This window comes from Polyodon spathula, chromosome 52, assembly GCF_017654505.1.
Source record: "Polyodon spathula isolate WHYD16114869_AA chromosome 52, ASM1765450v1, whole genome shotgun sequence".
NCBI lineage: Eukaryota > Metazoa > Chordata > Actinopteri > Acipenseriformes > Polyodontidae > Polyodon > Polyodon spathula.
The window spans coordinates 1,122,827-1,145,160 of NC_054585.1; the positions used below are offsets into that span (position 1 = coordinate 1,122,827).

At 40.4% G+C, this 22,334-nt stretch overlaps 1 protein-coding gene across 1 annotated transcript in view; it reads left to right on the forward strand.

Annotated features, from left to right (window-relative positions):
• The window catches only part of LOC121307066 (G-protein-signaling modulator 1-like), a 52,268-nt gene that overhangs the window by 16,367 nt on the left and 13,567 nt on the right, over positions 1-22,334 (forward strand). Inside the window, exons 2-10 of the mRNA XM_041239172.1 lie at positions 4,091-4,312; positions 4,754-4,889; positions 5,679-5,821; positions 6,933-7,056; positions 7,553-7,668; positions 7,982-8,137; positions 11,800-11,908; positions 15,150-15,278; positions 16,761-16,764. Of these exons, the coding sequence (XP_041095106.1) occupies positions 4,091-4,312; positions 4,754-4,889; positions 5,679-5,821; positions 6,933-7,056; positions 7,553-7,668; positions 7,982-8,137; positions 11,800-11,908; positions 15,150-15,278; positions 16,761-16,764 (1,139 nt within the window). The remainder of the gene's footprint in view (positions 1-4,090; positions 4,313-4,753; positions 4,890-5,678; positions 5,822-6,932; positions 7,057-7,552; positions 7,669-7,981; positions 8,138-11,799; positions 11,909-15,149; positions 15,279-16,760; positions 16,765-22,334) is intronic.

Sequence of the window (22,334 nt, forward strand, 5' to 3'; positions counted from 1 at the left end):
GACTTGGCATATTTAAGCACTGGATGAATTTGGTGTCTGTTAAAGGTGAGAAGCTGAGCGTCTGTCTGTCAGTGTAAAAGGTACAGAACAAGAAAACATAACTGATTGTTTAAGGACAATGTATCGCACATCCCAATAGACTGAGCTATTTAAGATTAACCCTAGAGACAGTTTAATGCTTGGCCATTGAAAAATTGTCTGTACTTTAATGAGTGGAAAAACCAAGACGCCAGCATGAGTGGTACAGATAGCATGGACCACTGTAGTAGGTACATACATATATGTATACATATCTGTGGCTTGGCTTGACGTATGGGGATCCAGGTTTTAACAGGGAATGAATTGTACTAACTGCAGATTACTGCATTATACCCGCTGGTGAGTCCTGTGCCAGTATTCCCAGTCTCCATCCCACTAGGCTGTGTGCCCCTCTGACCGTCTTATTTAAAAGGCTTGCTTTGCTTTCTTGCTGAGCCAGGCACTTTCAGCATTAGAGGGGATTGGAACACTTCTAAGTATTAGCGACTAGGCGTCAATGTCACATAGTCCTCCCTGGCTGGATTCGTTGGTACTGGATTCACAAGCTCTGTAGCTTGCAAGCAGAGGATCCCAGGGTGCCAGTGAAAGAAAGGGTATTCTGTGGCACTCTCCATTGCAAGGATGTTTTAGCTGCACCATAAAGGAAGCCAGAAGAGATCAGGAGTAACTGATATGGCCCTTGCTTTCTGTCCCAGAATTCCTTTTTCAACTTCAAAAACACCAGCTGAAAAAGCAAGGATTTCATGACAGCAGGAGATTTATATTTTGGTTTTGGGTTGGAATTTTCCACAGTTTTCTTGTCTGTTCACGAAAGAAGAAGGTTGTCCTGTGGGTTTCCTTCCAGCTTGCAGGGCTGCAGAATAGTTGTGCACATGCAAGGATTTGGTCTTGCTATTGATTTTTTTTTACCTTTTTCATTTCAGCATCAACTGCCACCGGAAACCCTCTTCTTAGCCATATTTTGCACAGCTAATCGAATATCTTATGAGATGTGATGTGAAATAGCATATGAAGCCTAGCCTATAACTTTTGTCTTTTGATAATTATAAATGTAGAATTATTTGGTACTGGGAGGTTTGGATTCTGTGTCCTAAAGATTTTGGACATTCTGCTACCCTGCTGCTGAACAACAGAACAGGTTAAAACTAAAACATCTGCACTGGAATTCCTGACACACGGCAGTATTGTTAATCTCAATATACTGTACAGCAGGGGCTGTCAGTCCCAAGCACACCCCAGAGAACTCTAACTCTATTCTAAGGGAATTTTGTATTTCAAGAGTGAGTGGGGTCTTAGAGACCATCCACGCGTGGTGTTTAGAGTTTCATTGATGTTCTTCTCTGGAACAGGATTGTCTGATTGTGTTGGACGGAGGCTGACTTTTTCAGTGTTGTAGTAGGCGAGGTCTCAGAATTATTGGGCTTGTGGTGCTGGATTCTTTGGTAGTGGGCGTGACTCTAGCCAGAATGCCCACAGTGTGCCCTCTTTGTCAGACCTTGGGGCTTAGCATGGCAGAGGCCCAGTGCATGATTCCAGCCAGGATGCCCACAGCATGCTCTCTGCATCAGGCCTCGGGGCTCAGCGAGGCAGAGAAGGCCCTGTGCATGCTGGCACATCGCGGCCCGCGGCCCCGTCCGGTCCTGCAGCCCCTTGACCTGGAACTCTGGCTCTACGTACAGAAGACCCGCAGCATGCAGAAGAAGAGGTAAAAGACTAGGGTTAGGGTTAGGTAAAGGTCTGTTGATAAACCTGAAAAAACAACCTCAAAACAATTCTGCTGGTAAGGTAGCTGTGAAAATGTGTCTTGATAATGAATTGGAAAGCATTTTTTCCATGTGTTATAATTTGTACTGTAAACCTGTAGAGAAACTTTAAATCGTGTTGTATTTTGATTGCAGTTTATTCGTAATTTGCAATTATTATCTAAGTGGCATAATGTTTTCCTCTTTAAACTGTATATGCAGGTGGCAAGGAAATTGAAGTGGCTTTTTGAAGAAACTTCTAAATTGTAGAGACATTATATTACATGTTCAACAAAGTTAGAAAGTTTGCAAAGTTTTTACTGTCATTTAAATCTAATTTTGAACTGCAGTCTATACAGGTATTTTTTAAATTAAAAATTGATCATTTTGCATAGAAGGACCCATATTTCTATTATAGTTTCTTTATGGATTATCTTTCTACCCATCTACCTTAAAAAAATCAGTACATGAAGTTAAACAATTTTCCTATTCTATTGGTTAGAACCTATATGCTGTATATATTTATTCTAACTCAGCTTTTTTATATTAGAAAATACTCTTTTGTAAACCTGATGCCCTGAAGTTCTCACTTTAATCAGAGCAATTTGTCAGCGTCATCAATGCTGATTAAAAGATTAAGAATATCTCAAAATGATCATGAAAAAAAGAACTGATATTTTCTTTAAACAGATAAGTAGTAAAGGCAAGTGAGAACATAAAAAGCACATTTTGGAGGGGAGATTATCTGACAATTAAAATGATAATCATTGTCTTTTATTTAAAGCATCCCATTTTGACAGGAGGTAGTAATTTGATTTAAAGGAATAAAAACTTCACAAATTTGCTTGAACTATTTTAAAGGGTAAACCAAAAAAGACTGTGAGTGCTTAAGGTTTCGGCAAATGCAGAGGTAACACATCTCATTTTGTCTTTTTAAACATTATATGGTGAACTCTGAGCTGCTGTCCCTCAGAAGGTCACCATCATTTCTCTCACTGTTGCCATGATGGTGTTGAACCCACCAACCCTGCTGTATCACCGCTTCCAGCTGGCTGACGGCCCCTTGCGCCAAACTCTTATTGAATGGCTTGGGCTTCTTCCCCATTCCATCATCACTGTCTTCTGTTTGTTTTCTGCAGGATAGACCAGAAAATAACTTGCACACACGGGTTCATTGTCCCACTGCTGTATTTATTAGAAATGTTTATACAGTACCTTCATGCACCACCTAGAGCTGGCTTATATCCAGAGAACCGCTTATCCAAATGTCATCAGAATTCACCAAGTCCATTCCTTAGCGTGTTATGGAGTGCATCAGAATTTGATAGGTATATGGAGGCACTATGTCTGTCTGTCACATTCACATTCTTACATATTTCTAGTGAAGCACTTATCCAGTTGTGATGGAATTTGCTATGGACGTTCGTCAGCACATTATTAAGAGTATATATGGAGGCATCTGTCTGGAGAGTTAATAGTGATTTACTATTTCAATATACTGACAGCAGTAATTAGTATTTAAAGATGTGGCAGGGGCATACAATACTTGTTTATTTCTCAGCATAGAATATTTTTGGTACACTCATTTAAAAATCATGTTTTACAAATAAGTACAAACTGTTGTCTATGAATACATTTCAAGCAATGTTTATTTATATAGTTTTAATTAATTATTTAATATTCATCCCAGCACTTGGTAAGGGTAAGGGACAAACCCAAAATATTCTACTGGAGAATAAAACGTAACACAGAAAGGCTGCTGCTGTGCAGTGAGTACAGACTGAGCAGGGAACAAGGAGGCACGTTTTAGGGGCCTATGAAGTTGGAATTGTATTTCATAGCCGCAGGACATTCCTAGCCTTTTGGGAATGTCTTGTTGTCTTGTAAATATGGAGATGAATTTGCTTGTTCAAGTCAATCAACATTACTGTCAGGAGAAATTCATTCATTTAGAATGTACATGAAAATGTCTCACTTAAACCTGTTGTGTTGTTTGTTTCATTAAGAGCTTGTTGTACTACATAACAATTAGTATGTCAAGGTTTGGAAATTTGAATAACAGCAATGAAGGAGGTTTTGAACCCAATGTTTTAACTGGTACATCTTAGTACATCCTGTAGATTGTTTTCTCTATGTACAAATCTGCTTCCTACATGTATGTAATATTTTTAACAGAATTTTAGTTTGAATTCATGTTGTCAGTCCCTGGGACCTGTGTGATTCTATACAGTGCCTCGTTGATGTCATGATTTGTAACTAAAGGCATGCTCTGCCAGTCTCACTGGTAAAAGTGGCTATGTGTGTTGCAGGATGGAAGCCTCTTGTCTGGAGCTCGCTCTGGAGGGGGAGCGCCTGTGTAAGGGTGGAGACTTCAAGGGTGCGGCAGCCTTCTTTGAAGCGGCAGTGCAGGTGGGCACTGAGGACCTGAAGACCCTGAGCGCCATTTACAGCCAGCTGGGCAATGCTTACTTCTACCTCAAAGAGTACGCCAAGGCGCTTGAGTACCATCGGCATGACCTCACGCTTGCCAGGTACGCAGATCTACATTACAACAATGAGTTCATAAGTATCATCTTGCATTTAAAATACACAGAGCTTAAAACAAAATAATTCCAGTAAATCTTATCTAATATTTACTACCATCACTTCATATACCTCACCTTTTCCTTTAAATGAAAGATGCACACATTATATTAAACAAGTATTTGGTAAAAAAAAAAAAAAAAATTCAAGGCATCTCTTTGCTGCACTTCCTGTTGAAAGAAATCAGACATGTGAGTTGCTTGTGACAGTTTGAGTTTTTGTGAAGCAAAACAATTCAGATTCCTTTATATCCTAGCAGGTCCAAACCAATAGAAACCAAACCAATAAAAGAAACTAGGATGGACAGTGTTGTAGTGTATACTGTATACAGTGTACTGGTAGTCTGTCTGCAGGTAGATAGAAGGATGATTTCTCTCTCTCCTGTGCAGGACGATTGGTGACCGGGTCGGTGAGGGAAAGGCCAGCGGTAACCTAGGGAACACTCTGAAAGTTCTGGGACGTTTTGACGAGGCGGCCGTGTGCAGCCAGAGACACCTGGACATCGCCCGCGAGCAGCAAGACAAGGTACAGTCCATCCCACCAACACCAGACCTTCACACGAACACCATCCAAACCAGGAAGAATCTGTCATGCTTATCCACTAGACAGAATATCCAGGAACACAGAGCAGTGATTCCCAAAGTCTTCCCTAATGAAAATTTACCACAGTAAGAAGCAAAGTCCAATAAAGCAGAGTGGAAGCATGGTAAAGCAGAGGTAGGCACTGTAAAGCACACAGAGGTATGGTATAGCATTTTCAAAAACATGGTATAACAATGGGAAAAGCATGAGAACACTACAAAATGAAGTGTGGGCAGGGGGCAAAACAAGTGAACTGTGGTAGCCCATAAGTCTTAGCAGAAATGTGTTGGGAAGAAAAATGTTATTTTGTTAAATAAAACCCTTTAAGTGTCATCACTTCATTTTTCATAAGTCTCTGCAGTTTGTACTCTATTCCAATAATGCCCAATTGTATTTGTATTATTATCGCAGTATGTTTATATCATCTAATTTACTGTCCAGCTCTTGTCGGTAGATCATATATGTGATGAATAAAATATTCAGATTGTTTTGGACGCTTAATGCAATAGAACTTTTAGTTTATTTTTTGTTTATACAGTAGGTCTGTGTAAAAAAAGAGAGAGTAGCCACAGACACTACCGTGGACTACCTGCCTAAGGTAACATTAACTAGTCCAAGATGAATGCTAATCAGGGTCTGAAACCTCAGTGTAGAATGGAGAAGAAACATGTTTGTAAGGAAGAGCTTTCATATTAATACATTTCTAAACATATCTTGTGTGGTGCCCTGCAGGTGGGGGAGGCCAGGGCGCTGTATAACAGCGGGAATGTCTTCCATGCCAAGGGGAAGCAGCAGTCATGGAACTTTTCCCAGGACCCTGGGGACCTGCCGCCGGACGTGCGTGAGACCCTGCAGAAAGCCACTGATTTCTACGAGTGAGTGACTACAGACAAGAAACATGTTTGCTGGTTCTGGACGTATGTTTTTCAAAAAAGGAAAAATGCTTTTAAGAATGTTTTTAGGTAACATCGTCAGTATTGAGGTTGCCAAAACAAACTACAGGAACACAGGTGGGATTACATGTTTATATTCCGATTGGTTTTAACCCAAGTGATCTAATCTGATCTGGTACAAAAAATGGAAAGAAATCAAATATTATTTATTGTGTTTGATTTTATCTTAGCTCCTTTCCATGTAATTTGTTTCGCCCAGAGATTTTGTAGAACTGCAAGTCGTTTCACTAAAAATCTGAGTTTCCTCACCCGTATTTTATTTATTGCACAGAAAAAGTACTCTGTGTAATTTAGACCGAAGCTTTATTGTAGAATGTATAGGCTGCGTGGTTTTCAGTGTTACAGTGGTATAGAATTAGTAGTAATGTAGGCTTGGTTTAGCTCCCTGCGTTTCCATCCTTTTATTAATAAAATTACTAAAGAGTCTATTGGTCTTCATAGGATTGGCGTGCTGTTACTCGCTACTCATACTCGCAATTGCTTTGTCGGCAGGTATTCAATACATCAATTAATTAATGTGTTAAATGTAAAACAAGAAAACCTGTTCTTTCTTCAGTTTTCAATTGAGTACCAATTTCTTGATAACTTATTAGCTAATAATCGTATCTAATAAAAGAGGAAAACCACGTCATTTAACATTGACTAGGTCACAATGAGAATTATTTTAATTGTTTTCCATTTACACTAAGAAGAATAGCCCTGAACGTAAACTTTGATTTGTATGACTGGGGTGGCTTAGCTCTTCTTCTTTTGAGGTTCCTTCCGTGACCGTTTCTTCCTTACCGCCCATTAATAAGAACCCTAGGCGGTTGCTGAGTTACTGTTAAACATAATGTCTTTCTACAAAATAAACCAAATTAAATTAATTTACATAAAAAGACTATAAAGATGACAGGTGATTGCAGGTTATTCAGTATAATATTTCAGTGTAAATACCCTATGACATGCAAAGCCTCCATGAAGCAGTCCAGGTCTGGCCAGGGGGTGCTAACAGCTCTTTTGTCTATGATAAAGACTGTGTTCTGGGTTGCAGGATGAACCTGTCCTTGGTAAAGGAGCTGGGGGATCGTGCAGCACAAGGGCGAGTCTTTGGGAACCTGGGCAACACCCACTATCTGCTGGGAAACTTTGTAGAGGCCATCAACTTCCACAAAGAGGTAACATCATCAAAAATTCTTACAGTTATAAAGCATTGTCGGTGCTCTCGTGAACATCAATTGTTTGGCAATCAGATTAGATTTATTTTAGCAAATCTGATCCTATATTAATACTACTTATATATTCATCATGATGGAATCAGCTTTTTGAATTGAAAGAATTCAATGCATCCTAAAACTGAAACTGCTTAGGGGAGATTTTCAAATTTTAAAAGGTGTTGACAGAGTTAACTAGCTAGGAGCTAGGTGGAGACAGACAGAGAGCAGGAGTGGGAAGAGGGCAGGAGACACTTCTTACACAGAGTGGTGAGGAGACACTTCTTTACACAGAGAGTAATGAGGAGACACTTCTTACACAGAGAGTAATGAGGGTATAGAATGAGTAACCAAGCCACATTGGGATCCTTTAAGAACAGACTTGTCATAGTTTTCCCATCATTTAGCATCTAGGAACTGGACAATCAATGATTGCACATTTTCTTATGTTCTCTTGCAGCGGCTCGCAATAGCAAAGGAGTTTGGTGATAAAGCAGCAGAACGCAGAGCTTACAGTAACCTGGGCAACGCTCATATATTCCTGGGTCAGTTCAGCATTGCCACTGAGTACTACAGGTGAGTGCAATACACAGGCCCTCTTCAGGTAACGAGATTTCAGGCTAATCAGAGCCCACACAATCAGATCAGATATATGACTGTGTTACATGAAGGTAACTGAATGCTCATTGCAGTGCTACATTTTTTATTTTATTTTATTTTTTTTGGGGGGGGTTGGTTGTTACAGATATAACTTGACAATGAATTTGAAGTTGGGAATGCTGTTACTGATTTGTAGTTTCCGTGAATAGATTTGAAAATGTAGCCCGTTGTATATAATTTATAATAGACTATTTCTCTGTGGTAACTGTGTTCCTCTCTCTGCCCCCAGGAAGACGCTGCATCTCTCTCGGCAGCTGAAGGACCAGGTGATGGAGGCACAGGCCTGCTACAGCCTGGGGAACACCTTCACACTGCTGCAGGAGTATGAGATAGCCATCGAATACCACCTCAAACACCTTCTCATCGCCCAGGAGCTCGGAGACAGGTACAGCCAGCACTCTCTCAACATCAGGGCGAGGTGGGTTGGCGGGCTCAGGGACAGGTACAGCCAGAACTCTCTCAACACCAGGGCGAGGTGGGTTGGCGGGCTCAGGGACAGGTACAGCCAGCACTCTCTCAACACCAGGGCGAGGTGGGTTGGCGGGCTCAGGGACAGGTACAGCCAGCACTCTCTCAACACCAGGGCGAGGTGGGTTGGCGGGCTCAGGGACAGGTACAGCCAGCACTCTCTCAACACCAGGGCGAGGTGGGTTGGCGGGCTCAGGGACAGGTACAGCCAGAACTCTCTCAACACCAGGGCGAGGTGGGTGGGCGGGCTCAGGGACAGGTACAGCCAGCACTCTCTCAACACCAGGGCGAGGTGGGTTGGCGGGCTCAGGGACAGGTACAGCCAGCACTCTCTCAACACCAGGGCGAGGTGGGTTGGCGGGCTCAGGGACAGGTACAGCCAGAACTCTCTCAACACCAGGGCGAGGTGGGTGGGCGGGCTCAGGGACAGGTACAGCCAGCACTCTCTCAACACCAGGGCGAGGTGGGTTGGCGGGCTCAGGGACAGGTACAGCCAGCACTCTCTCAACACCAGGGCGAGGTGGGTTGGCGGGCTCAGGGACAGGTACAGCCAGAACTCTCTCAACACCAGGGCGAGGTGGGTGGGCGGGCTCAGGGACAGGTACAGCCAGCACTCTCTCAACACCAGGGTGAAGTGGGTGCGCAGGCTCAGAGACAGGTACAGCCAGCACTCTCTCAACACCAGGGTGAGGTGGGCTCAGGGACAGGTACAGCCAGCACTCTCTCAACACCAGGGCGAGGTGGGTGGGCGGGCTCAGGGACAGGTACAGCCAGCACTCTCTCAACACCAGGGCGAGGTGGGTGGGCGGGCTCAGGGACAGGTACAGCCAGAACTCTCTCAACACCAGGGCGAGGTGGGTGGGCGGGCTCAGGGACAGGTACAGCCAGCACTCTCTCAACACCAGGGCGAGGTGGGTTGGCGGGCTCAGGGACAGGTACAGCCAGCACTCTCTCAACACCAGGGCGAGGTGGGTGGGCGGGCTCAGGGACAGGTACAGCCAGCACTCTCTCAACACCAGGGCGAGGTGGGTGAGTGGACGTGCTTTCAGCCAGTAACCTGCTTTGACCCAGAAGACACGCTGAGGTGAACCGATAATCCAATAAGGCATAGAAACTGAGAGTTATCTTTAACATCAAGTGGTGTCATAGCATGTTTTAAAATGACAATACATGTCAAAATTTATTTATTTGTTTATTTACTTGTATCATTTCTTATTTTTTAACTGCACATTTGGGACCTATTTAGCTAACGGAAGTGCAAAATGTCTAAGATTTATGGAATTATTTTGTTAGCTGCAATTACTTTAAGCATCACCATGGTTACTAAGATATAATTAGGTAAACATACAAGAATGTGTTAAATGTAGATCTATATTGTATCCACAAGATGGAGCACTGTTTTAAGCTGTGTTCACAGAAGAAATCATGCTTTTTAATAGCCAGCTTGTTTCTATCCAGCTAAGGTTACCGTCCTCATGTTTCCATTCAAATCCAAATATTCTGGTGCACTTACTGTATAGAAATGCTGTAGATTGTCAAAAACTAACATTGAAATCAATGTGTGGTTCCAATGTGCGATCTTGATGAAAAGTAAAACTGCAGCACAGTACTACCTCTTATTTCATTTTTTATAAACAACGGTAGTATTGCAAAGTACCCATAGTGGTAACATTTAATATGCAGGTCAGTGCATATATATATATATATATATATATATATATATATATATATATATATATATATATATATATATATATATATATATATATAATTGAAAATTGTCTCTAAATCTTGGATTCCTCAAAGTAGACACCCTTTGTCTTAATAACAGCCTCACAAACACTAGGCATTTGGTTAACAAGTTTCAGCAGAAAATCACACAACATGTCTTCCCAGCTCTTCTGCAGCAATTCCCAGAGCTGTAGGGCACTTGTGGGTAGCGTCACTTTGACTCTTCTGTCCAGTTTGTCACATACAAGTTCTATGGGATTGAGGTCTGGAGACTGGGCAGGCCAGGTCATTAGATTGAGTTGTCCTTCACTTTCCTTCTTCGCCAGATAGTTCTTTGAGGTGTGTTTCGGGTCATTATCTTGATGAAGAATGAAGGACTGCCCAACTAGCCGCAATCCTGATGGAATGGCATGCCTATGACGTATGCTATGATAGCCATGCTGGTTGAGCTTGCCATGGACCTGGTAAAGATCACCAACTCTGTCACCAGCAAAGCAACCCCAGACCTCCTCAGTGCTTGACAGTGGGAGCCACACATGCAGAACTCATGTGCTCACCATCTTTGTGTCCCAAATATTTCAAAGTTTGACTCATCGGTCCATAAGACCTACTTCCACTTCTCAAACGTCCAGTTTCTGTGTTTTTTGGCCCAGGCAAGTCTCTTCCTCTTATTATGCACTCTTAACAATGGTTTCTTTGGGGCAATTCTTCCAGTTAGGCCAGCTTCACGCAATCTCCTCTGAACAGTTGATGTTCAAACATCTGTACTTCTAGTAGCATTTAGCTGAGCTTGTATTTCAGGGGCAGTTAATCGCCGGTTTCGCACCCTTGGCCCGCCTGACCTTGTTCAGTCCTCATGAGTACTACTTTCTTCAAATCGTTTGATGGTCTTGACCACAGCAGTTACAGACACTTGCAAAGTTCTTGCGATTTGTCTTAAAGATTGACCTTCATTTCTTAAAGTAATTACAGACTGTCTTTTTCTTTGCCTAACTGAGCGTATTTTGCAATTTTCTGCTCCCTTACATCCAGGAATGACAAACTTGTGCCTATGCTACCTATATTTATAGTAATCATTGGTGACAAAAGGTTAATTAGGTAACATGTTAGTTAACTCTGAGTACATTTAACAAAGAAACTTTTATACGTAGGCCAGTGTTCTACACATTTCAGACTTTTAATCTGACTTGGGCTTCAGACTGAAATCCCCTTGCTTTGGGTGACCATTTCATTGAAATTGACAAGATTTACATTTTCATTTAAAAATTAAATTTTTGAATGCAATTCACTCATGATTATCAGCTTATACAAGTACATTTATCATATAATGAAATATTAAGTTTTTATAGACAAGTTTATACAGTTAAAAGCATAGATAATCATGAAAAACCTGGTTTCAAGCAGGTGTACTCAAACTTTTGACTGGTACTGTGTGTGTGTGTGTGTGTATGTATGTATGTATGTATGTATGTATGTATGTATGTATATATATATATATATATATATATATATATATATATATATATATATATATATATATATATATATATATATATATATATATATATATATATATATATATATATTTTTTTTTTTTTTTTTCTCTTTCTCTTTCCCAAGCCTGATACAATGCATCTGTCAAAAACCATGTCTTTTAACTTATCTTTTGCACACTCAGTCATTTCCACTTGCCATGCTTTCCATGTATACATAGTTCACTGAGCACACAATTCAACATCAGATAACTCCCATTTATTTTCCGCTCAGAGCTCTGAAACAGTCACTCCAGTTGCTGGTCCACTAGGTATACATGCTTTTCACATTTCTCTGCATTGTGTTTGACTGCAGGGTCGGTGAGGGTCGGGCGTGCTGGAGTCTGGGAAATGCCTACGTCTCGCTGGGAAACCATCGGCAAGCTCTTCACTTCGCCAGCAAGCACCTAGAGATCTCTCGGGAGGTAAGACTGCAGACCAATCATTACACCCCCAGTGTAGCGTGGTCTCAGATCTTGATAAACTTGTGCCGTGTTTTTAGTAGAAAACTCCATATCAGGTGATCAGCAGAATTAGAACACACATTTCTGGTTTCTAATAGAATACCCAACTAGTATATACAACTGAAGCACAAGTTTACAGCAGTTCCATTCCAGAGTGTATTGTTGAGTAAAGGAACTTTTTTTCATAAACCAGCATAACCAGTGCTTGGTTTGACCAGTTAAAGACCAGCTCAGTGCTGGAATTTCAGAATGAGCTCATTTAACATCCAGCCTCCCTGCCTGTACACAGGAAAAATGTTGGCTCAGATTCTAAACTAAGTTGAATGGCAGCTCTATTATGACTGAGTTACAGCCAATGCTGTATTTAATGTCTTTCCAAATGAAGTGAATCAAGGCATGTCTGTGGAATGGGATTGGTTACTCGTGCCTTGTTTACAGCAGTTCTATTGGCCGTTTCTCGATTGAGCTATTTAGACACACATAGCTGTACTTGCCAGCTTTTCACAGGACATGCTTCTTCCACAGACCCTGTCCACAGGAATGTAAAGGGAGGTCTATGGATCCTCAGGCTAAACTCCAGTACTGTTTGTCTGCCTGGTCACTCAAGCCAGAGCCACAAATCAGCTAAACTATGGATAGCAAGACTGAGATAGCCTTGCTTCCAAGGGGCCTACCTATTGTAACTGGGTGGCAGGGTTTTAAAAATGATCCACCACAAGAGCTTAAAAAAAATCTTATTCACAACTGTGGAAATCTTTCACCTCACACATTCATAGGCCATTTTACCCCTAGGCCCTCAGCCCAAATTATAATACCATACAGCCTCCCAGTAACTCGGCTCTGAAAATTAAGCAACAGTGCCACCAGTCCCTTAACTATAACCACTAGGCCACACTGCTCCAGTCCTTCAGTTCTAACAATTAAGCCACCCTATCTCCCAATCCCTCAGTTCTAACAAATAGGCCACACTACTTCCCATCCTAGGGCCCTATATTTGAAGCTATTGTATCTGTCAATATTAATTACTGTTAACTTTGTCTGTTTTTGTATTAATTTACAGTCTGTAACTTTGCACATGATACCTGATAATGTACATGCCCAACCCCATTCCATTTCTAAAAAGGTTTCCAGGAAAGGAAATCTAATTTACTGATCAGAAGAAACCGTATCAAACACCTCTGTCTAAAGTAATGCCTCTTTATTTTATTTTGTATCTAATTTTCAATTTTGATCTGATAGTGATAGCATTAAGTGCAGGATAAGAGACTGTGGTAGGATAGCCGGGAGGACAGAGACTCAGAGACAATATAACTGTAGTGAAAGCGCTGCTGCACTGTTTTAATCAACAAAAAGTAAATCAAAAAAAGTCAAACAAAGCACAGCTCACCGAGCCAAAAATAAAAGGTCAAACAAAAAACTGTTCAGGCTGGGAAGAGCCAACACAGAAACACAGAAACACAGAAACATTCCCCCCATCCCTGCCAACCACCACCAAATCACCACCCCACAATATTTACAAACAGGGCCCTGCCCTGCCACAGAGAACAATACACTTTTTGCAATGGCCATATTATAACAACATGAGTATCTTAACCGTGTGACCGAGTGTGCAGTATATAAGGCTTAGAGCGGGTGAAGAAATTGTAGCTAACCAAACTATTCCATAAATCTCACTTGGTTAGCACTGATAGCATGATATCTGGCACTACATTATGTTAAAGACAGGTTCCAGTTTCCATGCCTTACTTAGGAAATCTCTTACACTTGCACTTCCTGTGTCATTTCATCTAGCAGTTTCTTCAGGGTTCAAGCATGTCACTGGCTGAAAGTAAGTAAGTCAGCAGGTGAAGCATCTAGTTAATTTATGACAGGAAAGCTGATGAAGGGGAGGACACTGAGAAAGTGCAGCACTTTCTGAAAGCATGGCTTCCTTTAACCTAGTGTAGTACAGTACACGCCAACTAAACGGAACGCGCTGAAGCAGGACGACCGCTTTAGCGAGACGCTTTAATGGGAACTGATTTTTCTATGTGCTATTAAAATTTAGGTTTGTAAGCACGATAAAAAAAAAATACATTTCGCTTAGGTGGGACGATTGACTGGCTTCTCACCAGTGTTGTGCTTTGTCTGTACTCTAATATCCCTTCTCCACTGGCACATCCAACCCGTGAGGGCTCGGTACGGTATAGTACAGCTAAGGGTAGTTCTCCACTGGCTATTTGTTGAGGTGAGCAAGAACCAACTGTTAAACTCCAGCCTCACAAAACATTTGAATCTGGCTGTGAGCCACGCCAAGGGCGGGGTTAACCCTTTGCGGTCCTATGTTCGACCAGGTCCGACATTAACATTTTTCCTTTCCGGTCCGATGTCAGACCCTGTCTGACATCATGAAAAAGGTGTCAATCATAGGTCCATAGATGAAAAGCCGAGAAAAGCTGGAAAAAAAATGGAAGCAGAAATCCCCAGTTCTAAGTGGATTTCACTGAGTCAAGATTACTTAACTATTGAGTATGCGTGTCAAAAAGGCCTTTTTTTGGACTATGGCTGGTTTGAAAAATGACATTTCTAGAAAACTTTGAGCTGAGATTTGGAGTTGAAACTTTGAGATAGGATGAGATGCATAATAAAGACAGGCAGCTTGTCCTGTCCTGTGTACACACAAAATTCATCTGTGTTATTCTTGGAGAAAATGTTCAAATTTCAGCTCAAAATTATGGCAATGTTAAAGCCAGGTCATCTAGCCAACTACAACGGTACAAAAAAGTAGACATGCATCAAATTATTAATTTTTAAGAAGGGAATATTGCCAGCTATCAATTGCCATAAATATTTATAATTTTCCAGAAATTCCATATTTCAAGCCAACTGTGGGCCAAGAAAAATCCTTGTGACAATATGGGTGGCCCACCATTAACTACTTAAGAAAAGACAAGCGCAACTGTACTTACACAGATTGAATTCAGGGCCTCTTCTAAAGCAGGGATTCCACCACTGAGCTACAGCAGTGGATCTGGCAACTAACTCAGTCCTGAATCTCAAAATATAGCCAGTGTGTGGATCAAAATACAGAACTGCACTTCAATGCGGTACTTCAACCTTCAACTAAAACCTGCTCTCACCGTCATAGCACCCTCACACACTCTGAGGGGTTGCATGGGGCAAGTTGCATGGACATTAGTCGACTGCCTGTTTTTCTCTGCAGATTGGGGATTGTAACGGGGAACTGACTGCCCGGATGAATGTGGAGCAGTTGATGACTGCCCTTGGAATGGGAGAGGACCTGTCACCCTGTGGATCAGAGTTTGAGGCTCAAGGTAGGTCCAGACCAGAGGTGACTGTTGCTTTAGTTTCTAAACTACAAGTCTCCTCAACAAACTACAGGGCTTTATCAACATCTGAACATGACATAATCTGGTTTTTTTTTCAATAAATTATAATGATAGTGTTCTGTATTGTTAATAGTTTTAATAATATTTTAAGAGAATATGTAACAGGTCTAATTATATGAAATTGACTATGGCATTATTTGTGACCTTAAATAAGTCAAAAACCGTTTTGGAATTGGGTTAAACCCCTCGGTAATGTTCATTTCTATCTCTCTCTTGGCCTTTCTAACTTCCTCTTTGACTTGCGCTAGCAGTTCCAAGTACTCTTTCTGTGTACTTTGTTCTTGGTCCAATTTAAATGCTCTGTAAAGTGCCTTTTTTCTGAATATATTTTTAATTGATATACTAAACCATGTTGGCCATTTTGTTTTAGATTTTGTTTGGTCTACTTTAGGGATGTAATTGATTTGCGCCTCTAGTACTACATTTTTTAAAACTAGCCGTCCTTTCTCTGTGAAAGTTTTCTCTGTTTTACTCCAATCTACTTCTGGTAGTCTCTGTTTCATTCCTTCATAGTTTGCCTTTTTAAAATTGTAAACCTTAGCATTAGTTTTTACTTTTAAAAAGCACTTCAAGTGAGGCCATGTTGTGATCTGAGTTTGCCAATGGTTCTCTGACCTCAGTTTTAGTTATTCTAATAATCCTTTGTCAACACTTCTCATTCTGAGTTGTCTGCAGGTGCTTTTGAAACTGTAGCAGTAAATCAAAAGGCACAGAAGTACAGTACATTTGTTGACGCTGTTAATTCTTTTATTGTTGTCACTATGGGTAGCAGAAACAGTGTGATCTTTCTGTTAAACTGTTTGTGTTGCATGATTTTGAGGTGAAATATTTATAACAATAATAACATATTCAATACTGTGAATCAGAAAAAGAAAATCACATTAGTTAATTTGTTAGTACCAAATCCAAAGTTTTGTGTCAGAAGTTAGGTTTTAGTGTCTTTTCTGAAGTATGGAATTCCAGCTGCACAGTGGAGAGAACATACATATCAGGTTTATAAACTGGTAAGAAATTAAATCTAATGGAACTGTAAGTGCCTTTCTTTGTCCTTGCTGTCACCATAGCAATGCCTTGCAGACCGTGTTTACTCTGCTGGGGTGCAGGGTCAGGCGTGCATATTGTAGACCCAGGTACACACTGACTGTTTACCCTCTGATTGGCTGTACATTGAATAGACTGGTTGGTATTATGACTTCATGACCAGGATCGACCATCCATTCTCTTGCTATAGGCCTGGGAACCAGAGAAGTGTTATAGGCAGTGCTCCTGATATAGTATATCTAGGCAGATCTACAAGGGATGGACTAACAGGGTGCATGGTCACAGTGGCAGCCAGTATAACTCTGATTTGATGTGACAGCTAGTCTGCAAGATCCATTAAGGAACTCAACCATTCCTTGATATAATTCCTATAATTCCTTCAGGAAGGTGGGTGTTAAAGTCTCAAATGACATATGATGTAATTAATTTTGGTAGTTCTTTGGTAGTTTTGCAGATTGTGGTGTAAAGCAGTGTTCATTTCAAGTGCTGGATTGGCAGCATTGGAGAAGTCCTCTTTATTTATCCACAAAGAAAGTCTGGCACCAACAGTGCAACATATACAAACGCATTCACCCTGCAAACTTGCTGAAGTCTGCTTGGAGCAGCTCGTATGGTCTTTTTGTGACTGCCTGCACAAAGGCAGATTTAGTTTTGTTTTTGTGGTATGGGCTAATTTCTTATATGACCCAGATTGAAAACTCAAGCTTACAGTGTGTCAACCCACAGCCGCCTCTGAAACAGGGCATTATCATAAAACACATACAAATCCTAAAGGGGTTAATCGTGTATCCAGTGTTCGAATTATACTTTGCATCTTGGGGGGGGGGGGGGGGGGGGGGGCTTGTTTACCTTTAACATGTAACCACAGTTTAAAGCAAAACTTAAATTTGTTTGCTTGCTTTTCAGCAAACAAACACCGCTAGACAATGCCTAAACGATAAAACGTGTAATTTTCTAAAGCGTCTATGTTAATGATATATCATTTAGCAGTGCAGACTTTACACTAGGTTCCTTTCAGTTAGCAGACCAGGTACGTTAGGAAGCATCAGTTGAGCTAGTTAAGAGGGCATGTTCTAAACAGCGCCACATCTGGTGCGGCTGATACTTATAACACCTCAACTACTCTCCCAACTGACTCCAACATTGACAACTCAGACAGAATGCAGAAGCAACCCTTCCCTCCCCCGGTTATTAATTCAAACCATTAAAAGGGGGCTCTCATCGCTTATGGGGTGCATTATCCCCCGAGTCCCCCCTGTATTTGAACCCTGCATGTATCTGATGTGGAGTATTTGTGGTTTCAAATTTCATAGCAGTCAAAACATTTTAAATGGGGTGAAATGTACCTATTGGTAAAGCAAAGTTCTTGTTTTGTCACTGTTTTCTAATATTTAAATAATTTAAAAAACACACCCACAAACTTTCCATCTCATATAAATCAGGCTCTTTCAGAAGGAACAGCAGCAATCGAAGCGGCACCCTGAAATCAAACACACTCTGACACTGGCAGCATTGAAATGGCAGTCGAGCCCAGCCCTGAACGCAGGCCAACACACACACTGGCTAGCGCTGAGGCCAATTAGCCCCACTTGCAGTAATGTAGCAACACAGGCTCCCCTCTGCACCTACAGCAATAAGCTTATTCAGCGAGGACTGGAAAATCACGCCACAATCCATACCCACAATGTATTGTGATCTCAGTCGGATATCTGAACCTGACCTTCACCAAATTCATATTTAGCTGGGTTCTCTATACACCTGTTTTTTAGTTTACAAGGAGGAAAACGTCTACTTGATATACAGTTCCAGCTTTTAAACCAGCATGAATGTTTGTTTAATAAATATAAGTAACAGTAGAAGAGAAATACCCAATATGGCGAAGTACCCGCTGTATATAAATATATTGTACAATGTTGTATGTAATATCCTATAGAAAATTACCAGCCAATACTATAAAAAAGGATTTTAATCACCCAGGAGAAGGGGACAAATGTCCCCTCAATCATTTAAATCTCACATGTTATGAGTGTTAATGGATTGATGACTTGTTAGCATGGCTGCAGTGGTGGCAATCTGATTCTTAAGATATATTATCCCTGATCTAGTTAATTAATTTCCCAATAAAATCTGTGTATTTGTAAAATCATGTGACACTTCAAGGGGGAAAGCGAGAATTGTTTTCTTTCTTTACCTGTGAGGCTGACGGTTAAAAGCCATTTAAAACAACAAGTAAAAATAATGTATTATCGTCTTTCCCAACCTTCAAAACTTCTTCTACCGTTTACTCAGATGGAGAAAGTGCCAAAAACAGTTTGGCAAACAAACAGTACTGGGCTGTTTAGGGGTTTCATGAAGGTGAAACTTACTAGAGTTTCCACATCAACCTCCCTCTCTCCCTTTCTTTCCTTTTTATTTTACTCACATGACAAAAAAAATAATGAAAGGAAAACAACATTCTCCAACTAAGCCACTAAGACTAGAGGAAACACTTTTTTCAAGGTGGAATATTCAACCTGAAAGCCACAGCGAGGGCCACACAGCACAGGAGGCGTAACTAAGCAGTGGGGAGAGTGATGCTGATTGCTGCTCCACTTTGCTGTAGACCAGGTGTCTGGAGGTCTGTAGGTACAGGGACACATGCATTGCCTAGGAATGAAGTGTGCTTCTTGGGCTGCCCCTTCCAAAATTAGGTAAGAGTATGTGTGTGTGCATGCTTTTGCTTGTTTGCTTCTCAAACTGATGCATGTATTTAGATAAATAGTCATACCGCACTGAAAGATCAAAGTTTTCATATTGATTGAGGTACAGGTGTGTGTGTGGGGGGGGGGGGGGGGGGGGCAGGTATTACTATCAATGTGCGGAAAAAATAGCCCCAGAAAGATAGTAACTCCTGGAAAAACCACCACTTTGTAAAACACAATTTTAAGAACTAAATGTGCCTTCACAAAAAAAAAAAAGTGCCAAAATATTTAGTTTATTGTCAACTTTCACCTGTGTGGAGTTTCGTCTGAATGTAGTTAGAAATAGTAAATAAAAATAAAGTGAGAGTCAATGAGAAGTCCCCACAAATATATGAATGCAAACGTGTGTGTGTGTGTGTGTGTGTGTGTGTGTGATTAGCTTGCTGTATAACTTTACCATTTAATCTATTATCTTTAAGGTTAGAAATATTAAGGTATACTATTTAGGAAGAGGTCAGATTTTGTTTTGTCATAGTAATATGCAGTACCTAACAAAGTTTCAGAGCTTGTGTTCCACAGGAAGGATCACGCTGAAAAACAATGTAACACTGCGAGTTAATGGAGGACTGTAGTAAATTCTAATTTGAAGTCAAACATTGAATTATTCATCCCTGTGAAGTAGAGACTATATATTTTTGTCAACCCGTTGATGCCAATGCTGTTTTAACTGCTTGCCAATATCTCATATGGAACCTGCCCGGGTACAATCTACCCTTCACTGTGACCTGCCCTGCCTTGTGCCTATTATTGTCATCATGTGTTTGTTTTGTTTCTGGAAGATAAAGACTTAACATTTTGAGATATTGGCTTACAATTTGGTACACAACTGTATTATATGGTCCGAAAAATCTGATTGTGGGTATCAAAGAAGAAAATTGTGGTTGTAATTTGACAGATATGGCTACACTTTGGTACGGTACACTCTGAGTTATGAGTCAAGTTTGTATTCTTGGATTTTCTCATTTCTATTATTATTATATTATTTGTATTTTTGGAAAGTGAACTGTTTTGATGTCACATGTTTTAACCTCATAACAATGACCACAACCTCTGATACATTGTCTTTACATTTAATACATGGTTACATTCTAGGATTTTCTCATTTATTTTCTCCTATATAATAATAACGACATCTGACCAGGTAAACATCTAGAATCTCAAATGATGACATCACTGATCTTCTGCAACCACCTACTTCCTGTATATGAGTAGCAGATGTTGTGAAATTGTTTATCATGAGAGAAGTGTAACAGTCATTATACAACGCTCTTGGTCAGCTGTTCTAACAGTGTATAGTCGTACAGTTTCCCATGCTTATCCCATGGTTATACTTTGCATTTAGCATAGTTTACCGTGGCTTCATAATACCTGCACTCTTAATTACACTTTGCTATGCTTTTACTGTGCTAAACTTTTACAAGGATAGGCCTTTAACTTGTGTAAATATTTCCTTAACAAGACGCTGATCCATATGTTTACCATGGTTAAATAGAAGGCATTAATATTACTTTACCATAAATTCCCTGCTAAATGTTTAATGGTTACACACTGAAAAATACTGTTTCTTTTAGTATTTCTAAATAGTATTTCTAAATTGATAGTGTAGTAAAACTTTTGAATAGTAAATTTATTGTAAAGGTTTATCATTACAGGACCTTTTACACTTGTGTTCTTTTTCTGTAATGCTGTACTTATACAAAATCTAATAAAACATATATACACACATATACATATACATACACACACATAAAGTTATTTAAAACCCATTAAATAACCCCTTGTGCAAATTCAATGAATGTCCCAAGTCAGACAAGACAAAAATTCCTATTTCAGAACTGCAAAAAACACCTGTTGACAAGAAGAAAACATGTTGAGTTTACAAAGGAAACTCTGCATTCATTTTGTTATTAAGTTGCTTTTTTCTAGTTCAAAACCTTAAAACAAACTATATTTCAGTTTGGCCAAGCTCTGTACACTTTTAATTGAATAGAGTGCATAGCAGATAGAAAGGCACACACAGACAGGCCTGTATTTGTATAAACAGTTCCCTTGTCTGTGGATCGGGCTGCTCTTCCAGCGAGCAGTGAGCTGTGCAGAGTTGTGAAAGCTGGCTCTGTGCAGGTCCAGGCCCTGTGGGAGTTTGTACTGGTCACTCCAGGTCTTAGACTGCACTGTTTGTGGAGCACAGTGTTCGTGCACAGGCTTGGGGCAGGGCAGCAGCTTTATGTTTAATTAAGATGCTTCTTGTGCAATACTGCAGTGTATGAATGCATAAACTTAATTCTGTAGTTACCGTGAATGGAAATGTACATAGACGCCACCATTCTAAACAATTAAAGCAATGATCATATTTGTCTAACATGAATAGCCATGGTAACTATGTAGATTTTTCTAACATGGTACCCCCCTCAGATTTTCAGGTTGTGTAAACATAAGTACACCCTCTATAACCTACGATTAATTTTACTGGAGAATGACAGTGTAGTGTGGTCTAGATTTCACCTCTTAACACGTGTGTCATACATTCATAACACCAAACTGGGACCCACCACGGTCCAAATTCTAAATAAAACAATTTGTATTGGTGAGATGTGAAAATAAAAAATATTTTGCTTTTTCTTTTTTCTCTGTTGCTGTGTTTCTTAGTGTAACAGAACACCCTGCAAAGTTTACAAGAATCATATTATGTTTCCTTTGCTGTGTCCAGTGTTGGATCGCAGTGTATGCCGATCACGGTCCCTGCTCTAACAATGCTGGTTTTCTATTCCCACAATATCTCATTTCAGTCAGAGCGCCAGCATTGTTGCAGGAGGGATCATGAAATATATAAACTGTGATGCTTATGTATCTATGATGTGTGAACAAAACATGCCAGAACTATCAGGATATAAATGTACTGCGATATACAATGCAGGAAGTTCCGTAGCTCTTTAACTGGTAGTAAATCATGTTATGTGCTCTTTATTAAGGTGCAGCGTGACAAAAGAATAAGGACAGCAGATTTGTAGAGCACATTGTCAGCTTTTATGTACGTTAGGGTAATGATATCTGAGCTGTGAAGTCATTTTTAATAATTAATATCAGGGAAATATACAGCAAATAATATAGGAGCATTTAGAGTACACAGGTCCAGTATAGGATTGATTTCATGTAATTCTTTATTCTCAGGGATTGTGTTAAACCATAATTACTAACTGGTACAAATGCACCAGCATT